At 42.7% G+C, this 11,679-nt stretch overlaps 2 protein-coding genes across 3 annotated transcripts in view; one reads left to right on the top strand and one right to left on the bottom strand.

Moving 5' to 3' along the window:
* The first annotated feature begins 26 nt into the window (after window positions 1–26).
* On the top strand, window positions 27–8,259 carry ZBTB33 (zinc finger and BTB domain containing 33). Of its 2 annotated transcripts, XM_040628496.1 has the most exons (3): window positions 644–841; window positions 2,277–2,340; window positions 3,254–8,259. In XM_040628496.1, exon 3 carries the CDS (start codon window positions 3,256–3,258, stop codon window positions 5,272–5,274), a length of 2,019 nt encoding a protein of 672 aa, XP_040484430.1. In that variant the 5' UTR covers window positions 644–841; window positions 2,277–2,340; window positions 3,254–3,255; the 3' UTR covers window positions 5,275–8,259. The 2 variants fall into 2 exon arrangements, with proteins under 2 accessions (XP_040484420.1, XP_040484430.1); XM_040628486.1 differs by lacking the exons at window positions 644–841; window positions 2,277–2,340 and adding an exon at window positions 27–607.
* Window positions 8,260–9,125: 866 nt separating this feature from the next.
* Window positions 9,126–11,679, bottom strand: part of TMEM255A (transmembrane protein 255A) — a 54,966-nt gene continuing 52,412 nt past the window's right edge. The window contains exon 9 of the mRNA XM_040628475.1: window positions 9,126–11,534. Coding sequence (XP_040484409.1) covers window positions 11,376–11,534 — 159 coding nt within the window. The 3' untranslated portion in view covers window positions 9,126–11,375. The remainder of the gene's footprint in view (window positions 11,535–11,679) is intronic.

The raw sequence follows: 11,679 nt of genomic DNA, 5'->3' as shown, positions 1-11,679 counted from the left end.
ACTTGAGTCATCCTTAGTCGATCAATTCGACTTGATTATATTTATTCAGATTATATTTCAAGGTGGGTTATCGTCTAAGAAACGGGCTAATCGAGCAGGTTCAAACTTGCAAAAGAAATGAAACTCGTACGGTCTCGAAAAGTTTTCACGCCCTAGAAGCTTGCGCCTAATTTAGGATCCCAACCGCTCGTGATTGACTGCATTACCCCATCTTTCCCTTCCCTTTTTCCCACCCTTTCGCCCTCCGGAAAGGGCCGAACGCTCCCAGAGCTTCCCAGTCTCACTCCGCCCCCTGCGGAAGGAGCCGAAGGGAGAGCCGGGCGCCGAAGCGGGGCCGCCTAGAGCTCGGGCCCTTCCGGAAAGACCCGAACTGCGCTCGGAGAAGGAGGGCGCCTTCGACTTCGGCGCTGCGCCCCCGCGCTGTGCCCTCTGTCGGTGGCGTGGGGCAGCTGTAGCAGCGGTGGCGGCAGCCGCGTCGACGTCGACCAAGACTGGAGCGACGTTTAAAGAAGGAGCCGAATCGCCGCGGAGTCCGGCTTCTGGTTGTTGGAGGGCTCCCACCCGTCCGCGCGGCCCGACGAGGAGAAGCGGCGGCGCCGGGAAGCAGGTGAGGACCCGGCCCGGTGCCGGGAGGGGCGAGGGAGCGCGCCCGCTGCCTCCGTCGCTGGGCCGCGCCTGCGTTTGCATTCTCCTCACTTGAACCAGGAAGCGGCGGAGTCGGAGGCTCCGCTCCTCCGGCCCTTTCTTTGTGTGGGCCCGGGAGCGAAGGAGGGGACGAGCCCGGAGGGCCGCGGCGCGGTCCCCTCCGCCGTCAGGGACCGAGGGGCTGCCGGTGCCCTGGGTAGGCCCGGCGCGCGGGGAGCCCACCATGGGGACCCACTTGGCTTTTTCCTCGCCCTCCGCCTGCCTTTTTTGTGCCTCCTTTTCTCCTCCTAGCCCCTACTTTGATTTAGAGCTTTTCTGCCCGGCCCATCCTCCCCTTCCGTCCCCTTCCCTGGGCATAACAATGCCGCCTGCTTGGCCTCATCCCCTCCCAACACCCCACCCTCCGGTTCGCCACCTTCTACTTTCGCCGGCGGACCCCCGCCCTCGCGGTGCCGTTCGTACCTCCATCTGGATTTGTAGGAAGCTGCCTTTTCGCGTGAATTGGGGTGAAAAAAAACCTCGGTTGCAGCCGGCTGGGTGCAAATGGGGAAGAGGGGGTGGAGTAAGGAAGATGGGGTTCAGCTGCCGCAGGGAGCCGCGTGTCGGTTGGCTTTACTCGCTCGCGGATGGCGTTTCTCTGTTTTCCACCTTCACCTGCCCTCAGTCAAGGGTTTGTCTCACAGTGATGCGGAATGGCTTTTCCGTAGGCAGGTCGCAGATCTCGGCGTGGGTTCAGAGCGATTCTTGCCGTTCCTGGGCCCACCCTGACGGGGAAGAGCGGGACGAAATCTAAACAAAATGAAACCAATTCCCAGTGTCACCTGGACACGTAACGTTTGATGCATTACCCCCTTCCAAGAACCCATTTGCAAACGACAAAAATTGTATTCGGAAAACCTATCTACCTACTTAAAAGCGGCTTCTGTCGAAATCCCCGTATTTCGGAAGCCCTGGTTGCTGGCTCGCTGTCCAAAGGTCACCCTTTCTGATGAGTGCCTTAATGGTAACCTGGAATTCCTTGGTACTGTTAAACGAGCAACGCCTTGTAACACACGATCTTTCAAATCCTCATTTCTAGACTTTTTGCCTACTTTCTGTTTTTAAGCTGCAGTTTTGAAAATTTCGAAGATGCTTGAGACGCCCCGCCTTCCACGTGTATATAACTTAAGCACTGTGACGACAGTGCTACTATTTTGGTAACTTTAAAGGGAAAGAATATTAGCAATAAAAGTGTTTCTCTACATAAAGTACTTATCAGCCAATTGTTTAGATATATAAAATCTATAAAAGTTAAATGTATAAAAATTAAATATATATTTAATATACGTATATATTTTAAACTACGCAACACCCTTGTTACTGGGAATGTGTTCTGTGATGTGCAAAAAAAGAATGTTTTGGGAGTGGTACACAGCATTGCTCTTTACTGACCTCCCCCTCCCTTTTCTTAGAGTAACCGCTTGCTCTGTTCCAGTAAGTTTATGTTTTCATTTTCACTAACACATCTGGTATAAAAAAAGTTCTCATACCAGTGCGCATAATTCTTTACCAACAAATTGAAATGTTTCGTGTTTTCATGCAAATAAGCATTAAGAAATGGTGACCTTTCCTTTGTCTTATTTTTTTCACAGTACCATCTGTTGACTTCGCTTGGCACTCTAACATTTCACCTCTGGAGATTGTAAGAGTAGAGAGGTGAGGGGAAGGGGCAAGGAGATGATGAAAGGGGAGAGGGTACAAAAGGTGTTTCATAGTTTATCTAGGTGAGGCATCCCAATTTAAATAAGAGCAAAAAACTGACGGGCAGTCGAGAAGTAATGATTGTCAGTGTTTATAAACACTAATTCGGTCATTGGCTATAGGGAGTAGCTTTTGAATGTGTTCTTAAAGATCATTTAAAATTTAGGAAGAGTATAGAATGGATATTGCACACAGCAAGCTTTTCTTTTTCTAAGATTTTATTTATTTATTCGACGGAGATAGAGACAGCCAGCGAGAGAGGGAACACAAGCAGGGGGAGTGGGAGAGGAAGAAGCAGGCTCATAGCGGAGGAGCCTGATGTGGGGCTCGATCCCAGAACGCCAGGATCATGCCCTGAGCCAAAGGCAGACGCTTAACTGCTGTGCCACCCAGGCGCTCCATCAAGCTTTTCTGACACTTAAATCATTCATTTACAGGTGAAATAACATCTGTGTGTTCACGATGAAGACTTTTTCTTAAAGTTTTAAGACCATTAAAAATGAACTCTTAAGTCTTCTTGAGGACAGAACCCAAAAGTGGAACTAAGAAAATTAATTCTAATCTTAAAAAATTGCTTAGTGGTGATGCATGTATCTGAGATTCAGAGGAAGAGATTACCGTTCAGATCTGTAGATCAATTAAAAACTTGCTTGTCTCTTCTCAGGGGGAAATCATGAGATTTGATGCATGGTCCAAAAGCCAGCCTGTAGGAACAATTTATATACAAGCCAAAAAGTTACGCCAAACTTCAGTTAAAACTTGAATACACGATTTAATGATGCTGCAGCTTACATTCTGAATGATAAAGTACTTCTTGTTTTTCTTTTCTAATCTTCTCCCACCCTTTCCTCCTCCCTTTCTCTTACAGGCATGGAGAGTAGAAAACTGATTTCTGCTACAGACATTCAATACTCTGGCAGTCTGCTGAACTCCCTGAATGAGCAACGTGGCCATGGACTCTTCTGTGACGTTACCGTTATCGTGGAAGACCGAAAATTCCGGGCCCACAGGAATATTCTTTCAGCTTCTAGTACTTACTTCCATCAGCTCTTCTCAGTTGCCGGGCAAGTTGTTGAACTGAGCTTTATAAGAGCAGAGATCTTTGCCGAAATTCTCAATTATATCTATAGTTCTAAAATTGTTCGTGTTAGATCGGATTTACTTGATGAGTTGATTAAATCAGGGCAGCTGTTAGGGGTTAAGTTTATAGCAGAGCTTGGTGTCCCATTGTCACAGGTTAAAAGCATCTCAGGTACATCTCAGGACGGTAATGCAGAAACCTTACCTCCTGGTTCTAGTGACAAGAACCTTGAAATACAAAAATCAAAAGATGAAGCCCAAGATAACGGGGCCACTATAATGCCTATTATAACAGAGTCTTTTTCTTTATCTGCTGAAGATTACGAGACAAAAAAGATCATTGTTACCGATTCAGATGATGATGACGATGACGTCATTTTCTGCTCTGAGATTCTGCCTGCAAAGGAGACTTTGCCAAGTACCAATGCAGTGGCTCAGGTCCAGCCTAACCCAGGTTCCGTTGCCATTTCAGATGTTGCATCTTGTGCTAGTAATAACTCTCCCCCTTTACCAAATCTCACACCTACTCAGAAACTTCCTACTTCTGTGAATCAGGCAACTCTGAGCCAGACGCAAGGAAGTGAAAAATTGCTGGTATCTTCAGCCCCGACACATCTGACTCCCAACATTATTTTGCTAAATCAGACCCCACTTACTACACCACCAAATGTCACTTCTTCACTTCCAAATCATATGTCTCCTTCAATCAATTTGCTTGTGCAGAATCAGCAGACACCAAACAGTGCTGTTATAACAGGAAACAAGGCCAACGAAGAGGAGGAGGAGGAAATTATAGATGATGACGATGACACTATTAGCTCCAGTCCAGATTCGGCGGTCAGTAATACATCTCTGGTCCCCCAGGCTGATATCCCCCCAAATGCCACTTTTGATGGATCGTTGGTACAGAAGATGCAGATTCCTACACTTCTGCAAGAGCCACTTTCCAATTCTTTAAAAATTTCAGATATAATTACTAGAAACACTAATGATGCAGGTTTAGGATCAAAACATCTAATGGAGGGTCAGAAGATCATTACTTTAGATACAACTACTGAGATTGAAGGCTTGTCGACGGGTTGCAAGGTTTATGCAAATATCGGTGAAGATACTTATGACATAGTGATCCCCGTCAAAGATGACCCTGACGAAGGGGAGGCCAGACTTGAGAATGAGATACCAAAAACATCTAGTGGTGAGACGCCCAACAAACGTATGAAAGTAAAACATGATGATCACTATGAGTTAATAGTAGATGGGAGGGTCTATTATATCTGTATTGTGTGCAAAAGGTCATATGTCTGTCTGACAAGCTTGCGGAGACATTTTAACATTCATTCCTGGGAGAAGAAGTACCCTTGCCGTTACTGTGAGAAGGTATTTCCTCTTGCAGAATATCGCACAAAACACGAAATTCATCACACAGGGGAGCGAAGGTACCAGTGTTTGGCCTGTGGCAAATCTTTCATCAACTATCAGTTTATGTCTTCACACATAAAGTCAGTTCATAGTCAAGATCCTTCTGGAGACTCAAAGCTTTATCGTTTACATCCATGCAGGTCCTTACAGATCAGACAATATGCATATCTTTCTGATAGGTCAGGCGCTATGCCTGTAATGAAGGATGATGCTATTGGGTATAAGGTTGATGCTGGGAAAGACCCTGCAGTAGGGGCTGCATCTGCTCCTCAGAACAAGCCAATGACCTGGGAAGATATTTTTATTCAGCAGGAAAATGATTCAATTTTTAAACAGAATGTAACAGATGGCAGTACTGAGTTTGAATTTATAATACCAGAATCTTACTGAACTTTGAAATCTCAGCAAGTTTGGTTTGCATTCAGGGGCAGGGGTTTCAAAAAGACCTGTAAAACAAATTAAGGTGAAAACGAGTTCATTTGATCTGCCACGTCATCTGAAGGCAGTCTAGTTGGATTATTTGTTGATAATTTTTAGAAGCAAATTATTCTGAAAGTTTGAGTAGAGATTGAGAAGTCCCTCCCCCCCCCACCCCGAGTATCTGTTTGTATAGTTAGCTTTCAGCTCATTTTAAAGAGGCAAGAAGAAAAAAAGCTTGGAGAGAGAGTTTCCTGAATAGCATTTGAAGCAGTCTGAATGTTCTTGGAAAATAACTGGAGTTATTAGCATACCCTAGTTTATCTTACAACTTTCCCCTTCCATGTTAGCACTTTACTGCTGAATTCTCAATTATCTTAATATTGAGACTATAAATGTGTGTTGTGTTTTGGATGTGGCATAAAGAGTAAACAAGAACTTCTGAAGTTGTTCTGGAAAATTTCAGAATAAGTCTTTGCTTCGTTGTGTATTCCGCTAGTCCAAATGGATAGCAACCTCCTGCCTCCCTCCCGCCATGAAGATGGCTGCGCAGACAAGTGTCTCGTCTGAAGAAAGAGTTTTAGCTAATTAGAATTGAGCTTTGCTTTTATTGCCATCGTCTGGAAAAGACTTTGGTGGTTGGACTACTGTATATATACCTTTGCAGTTGTGGTCTCTTTGGGCAAAAATGTTAATGGAAAACAAATCTCTGTATTGCAGACAGGAGGAGAGGAAAAGTTCTGTTGCGTTTGTTCTGAAGTCTGTGTTCTTACATGATAGAGAGTGGAAGTGAATGGAGAGTTCCTTTTTGTTCATATGGTTAAAAATGTTCCCTTGAGAAATCTCAAAGTTCGAATACGAAAGCCACCAAATAAATCTTTCATTATGTATAAATCTTTATAAATGATAGATTCCATAAATGAGACTCCTACATATTTTAGGCGGGAGGCTACCGGTATATATTTTTAAATGTTCATATGACTTAGAATTTCTAATAGAAAGTTTTCATTTGAAATAGTTGAATCCATGATCTAGTATTTTCCTTTCACAAGACCTTTTAGGTTTTTACCCCTTCTAAAGTAAGTTCCATTCCATCTGCAAAGTGCTGCAATATTATAGCAATCAGAAACTATATATGGAATGTTATATAGGCTTGTTGATTCCCGTTTATCTTGAGAACAATACGTGTACCTTTCTTCCTTTTCAAGTGACACATATTTAAAACACTTAGAAAATAAAGTCAAAACTCATTGAAGTGCTAGTACTAAAAGGAAGCAGGTTGGAACAAATATATAGCCTAGCCTTTATAACAGGATTAACGTGTTGAACTTCTGTAAATTACTTTTTGCAAAGGAAAAAAATTAATAGAAAATTAACTGAAAAAGATTGTCGTGCATAGTCGTTAGTCCTTTGTAACCTTGCTTAAATATTTCTTAATTCAACATAGATATTTTCTTTCTCTTTGACTACGTATTTTTAAAAATAGTCTATTTCTTGACTTTGAACTTAAAGCTTTAATCATAATTTTTCATGTATACATCATTCTTCTGACGGTAAGCTAGGTTTGAAGATAATGGTTTCAGTGTTTCAGTTGGTAGCGGAGGGTATCGGGCCTCAGTATTTGCAATAATACGAGAAGGAAGAAAAATACAATCTTTTGCTTACCGAGGGCTAGAATGATGTGCACCTGTCTGTTTTCTGTTCTGTGAGTCTAGGCGTTCAAACCATTTTGTGAACTAATCCTTGGAAAAGTTTAAGTTACCTTAGAACTTAAGACTCTGATCTCTGGAATCAATATCTGTTTCCGTTCTGTGCAGTTATTGACAACATTACTCTTTGACTATACGGTGCACTCAGAAATATTTTCAGTGGAAATTTGTTTGAGTTTCATTAATGCTGTTTCACCAGTTAGACATAATTACTTCTGCAAGTGTGAATGACACTGATGGCCAGCAGAGCTTCCAGATCTTTCAAATTTAACTGCTAGGAAAATTAGTTGATCATAATAAAACTTGAGAGTTTCTAACAAGGCTATTGTGACAAACCAGGAATTGAGTCTGTAAGGGAAAGCCATCCATTCTGAATAATAGGGACGTAATTATTTGCTGCTGCTGTGCTCTGTGTCAATTCTGAGTATAAAATTTAAACTCTGCCTAATGAAGGTGTCTTCTAGAGTTTTTTTGGGAGGAGAAAAACTGGAAAGTTAACTTGTATTTTTGCCAGAAGACTCTTCGTTGCATGTATGTCAAGGTCTTCAGTTTTTTCAGAAGTTTCTATATCCAAAGTTCAGAATTAGTGTGAACTACTCTGGGGCTGAAACCATCCACTCCCAGTGTTTATTGGGTTGGAAATCTGTAGCAGGATTCTGTTTAAAACTTACCATGGTGTTTTCCTATTTCATATTTAGGTTTCTGGCTACTAAATTCCTTCTTTTTTCTTTTCAAGTTGGCTGCAAATTTGCTTCTGTGCTAAATTACCTGTAAACCTTCTGGATAGGAACTGTTTGAAATAGCAATTTGTTGAAAGAGATGACAGAAAATGAAAATGCCCAAACTAAGCAAAGATTTTAAAATGCCATAGCAATCTTGCAAGATTTACTTTAAAATATATTTTAAATGATCATTATCATCTCAGTGGTACTGATCGCCCATGTGCAACTACTATGAGGAATTGATATTGTCTTTTTTCCATTGTACCAAAAAGATAAATGGTTAAAAATGGTCAAGGAATTTTGTATTGTCAAGGCATGCCTAATCTAAAGGATTCAATGTTAATTCAACAGCACTGGCTTCCTCACCTCTGTCAATCATACGAAACCTTGTTCATTTCCACCCAATACGTAATGTTCATACTTGTACAATCCTTCCTATCATATGACTTTAAGTTCTACTTTTCATTAACCATTACCTGGTATTAGTTCGTAGAGCTCCTTATGGCAAAAATAAAATGTTCTAATTCTGATTTTTGAGTGTATTTTTTGCAAGATTATCTTTCAGAAATGATACAGACTTGGAGTGCCTGGCTGGCTCAGTCGGTGAAGCATGCGGGGGGCGGGGTCGTGAGTTCAGGCCCCACATGGGCCGTGGAGCTCACTTAAAAAAACAGAAAAGAAATTACATAGGCTTTACTATTCTGTTGTTTTTCAGTTTTTGTAGTAAGAGACTGGGGGTATTTCTGATGACAGCATAACAAACTTTCCTACTAGGTTTGTAGGGGTGCTGACAATACTGCCTCCATCTTTGGCTCTCCGTCTTGTTCATATCTGTGCAGTGACCTCCCTTGGGGCTACATGTTCCAGGCCCCTTGGAGGTTAACGTACGCCCTGACCGGAATGTGGGAAGGCTTGTTTTGATCTTTCCTAAAGTTGTTTAAACAGCTAGGAGAGCTGACAATTTCTCCCCCTCCCCTCTGGCACACAGATGGCCGCACTTCAGATAACTACACTTTGACCTCACCACAATGCTCTGTAAAATCTGTGGATTGAGGTCCGGACTTGGGGGAGAATAGCTGTGTAGTGCCTGGATTGTGGTCCGCTCCATCTCTCCCCCCTCCCCTGCAGCATCAGTAAGTTACCCGGAGTAAAACTCTGTCAGCCGGATGGAGTCACTTGCTTCCCTTGCTTCGTTGTTTGGTCTCAAAATGCCTTCTCAGTCTGGAGGATGCTTTACTCCCCCTCTTCTACCTTCTAACAGGTTTGCTATGTTGGTTCATTGCATCCCCATTGTACCTTGAACCATGACAGTCAAATGTGAGTGGGCTGTTGTCCGTTGCTCTGGAGTGTTTGTGATACTTTTGTAGGTTCCATGAAGACGCATGTAAGTGGATAAGGAGGAGGATAGTTTTATTAATTTGAAACGTCACAAAAGCAGTCTGGGTTTCCAACGTGGCAGTGATACAGATTTTAAGCAACATCCAGTTTATACAGGTTCTGGATTAATATTTTAATGTTTCATGCCCAGTTCAATACTTTAAAGCAGAATTAGGAATAAAGCAGTAAATATTACAAAACGCAGTCAAGGTACATATTGGAAATACAAATTCCTTCATTACAGCAAATGTTTTGCAAAAGAGTAAAGCAGCAAATATTAATTTCTCTAAGGGAACATGCACTTTATATAATTCAATGTAATTAAAAAAGAAGCTGCTCAAATTAAGTGTTACAAAATCTATTCTGTTTCAAGTTATTTTGTAAAGTAAGAAAAATACATAGAAATGAGTCAGAGTCTTAACACTTTAAGAAATGTGATAAATGTAGATATACTGTGTAATGGTGCCTTTTAAAAAATTAAATGCTCATACACGTTCACTAAAGCAAAAGGTGCAGTGTAAATGGCAAAACATTTCACTGAGTATTACAAGTTGGCATTTGTATAGTAAGTCAATTGGTTATTAGTCCCTTTTTTGAAATCCAATAGAATTTAATATGCTCAGAACTGTAGAAAATAATAGTAATTTTATATAACGCAAAAGGATTCTAGTTTTCCCGATTTGAATTCTGGATGAGACATCATTCACGATGCCGGAAGTTAAACTGAGTGCTTTGCAAACATTTACTGTGAACAATGAGTGCACTTGTTGTGCGTTGGTAATTCTTGATGGCTGGGTGTCTACAAGGTAGATGGGAGCACCAGCATTTGCCTGCTACCTCTAATCCAGCAAGTCGGGAGGTAGCGGAATTAGCCGGAAAATTTTCCAGTATGCGTTCTGTGTTTGCAGAACTGTCTAAACAGGTACCCTCCTGTAGCCCCTGTATTTTTACGTTATACAAGTGTAGGATTATCCCGTCTTCCTGTAAATCAATCAATTCTCAGGTTAACACAAGGTCGCAGTGAAAATGTTCGTTCTGAAGTGAAGGCATGGGTGCCAAAGTGTTAAATTCGTCAGGTGGATGGTTTAAAGCTATGCATAATTAAAAGAACCGTACAAACACCTACCACAATGTGCTAGATGGATGTGAAATCTACAGTAACACCTAAGAATTTGTCAAGTTGGCTACTTTGGAGGTTTTGCAGACTTAAAGCGGCATTGTAACACTTTCATAATCTTGAACACTGTCATGATTGGTCTCAACAGAAAAAGGGACCAATAAGAGTAGTGGCATTAAAATACAGATGATTCTTTTGGGGTGGGTGCAGGATACGTGCGGTTTGCTGGGATTGAAGCACAATATTTGAAGATTAAATAGTCACGAAGATTAGTAACAATTCGTATCACCACCCAAGAACCTAACCTGGCGTTTTTAACTCTGAATTTTAACCGTAAGATCTCCCGTCGCCAATGTCTTTTGTAATATCGCACCGTGCAGTAGAACCACTGTCTCCCTAAGTTACCGGATGTGAAACTGAGATCAACTCAAAACACGTCACACGTTGCTCTTTGTATTTCAGTGCATCCTGAACAGTCAGTCCTGTTCCCCACTACTCGAGGGAATATTGCACTTTTCCCTTTGGGAGGTACTGATAACGAAAGCTGAGCTGAATGATCACAACAGCCATTTTTACAATACTCACAGAGAAGAAAGGAGTACAAGATACGGGCAGCGTTTTTCGACATCCAGACACAAGCAAACAAAATCTTAGCCAGAACTCTCTGTATTGGAGCCACTGGGTAGCTCCATCTGGGAAATTTTCCTTAGGGACTGACTTTAGTGGTAGGGAAAGATAGGGCCTATAGATAAGCCAGGTGCTTCACCCAAGGTGCTAGGGGGGCGGTCTGCCCAGGGTCTGAGGACGACACTGCATTTACACGAAGTGAACCTGAACCAGGGCGAGCACCACTGCCGCTGAGTACAGAGGTGGAGCCATAGGGAAACGCAGGTCCAAACACGACAAGCTTCTTGCCGGGATGGCTCCCCAGCCTTGCTTAGAGAGTGCACGCTGCCCTTTTTGGAAGCGCTGGGTTCAGCCTAGACACCCCTGCTCCGCACTGATAAATCCCTATCTTTCCCTAGCTTAGCAGGCCTTTGTAAAACTGTATGCATAAGAATCACACTTTAAATTTTGTACCCTACACACTTCCACTAAAGCAGAAATACAAAAGCCACAATAATCTCAATAGCCAGCAGGCATTCCTCTTTAGGGGCTGTAAGGTGGTGGTTTTTCAAAAGGCGGGTAGTAGGGGGGAGAGTAGCGGGGTGGTGCGCTCGAGGACCACATGTAGCTGGGCGAAGGCGAGGCGGACTGGGGCTCATCAGAAAGTCCAGAGGGCGGGGAGGATGGAAAGACACCAGAATGCTGTGTAATAAAAACAAAACACCAGTTTAGGCAGCCGGGTGGCAATTCCTCCACAGCCCATCGTTGCTTAAAAAATGAATGTGGACCAGGTTTGCTTCTGTTTGGAACAACAGAGGGCTCTTAAGCCCCACAAAGTTAAAGAGGG

This window comes from Ursus maritimus (assembly GCF_017311325.1).
Source record: "Ursus maritimus isolate PB19 chromosome X unlocalized genomic scaffold, ASM1731132v1 scaffold_X1, whole genome shotgun sequence".
NCBI classification, from domain to species: domain Eukaryota; kingdom Metazoa; phylum Chordata; class Mammalia; order Carnivora; family Ursidae; genus Ursus; species Ursus maritimus.
Note: the sequence above shows the minus strand (reverse complement) of the source record. Positions and strands in the feature narration are given on the sequence as shown.

Excerpts from the sequence above, each read along its gene's own strand:
- ZBTB33 (XM_040628486.1), top strand. The coding sequence starts at position 3,256 with ATGGAGAGTAGAAAACTGATTTCTGCTACAGACATTCAATACTCTGGC.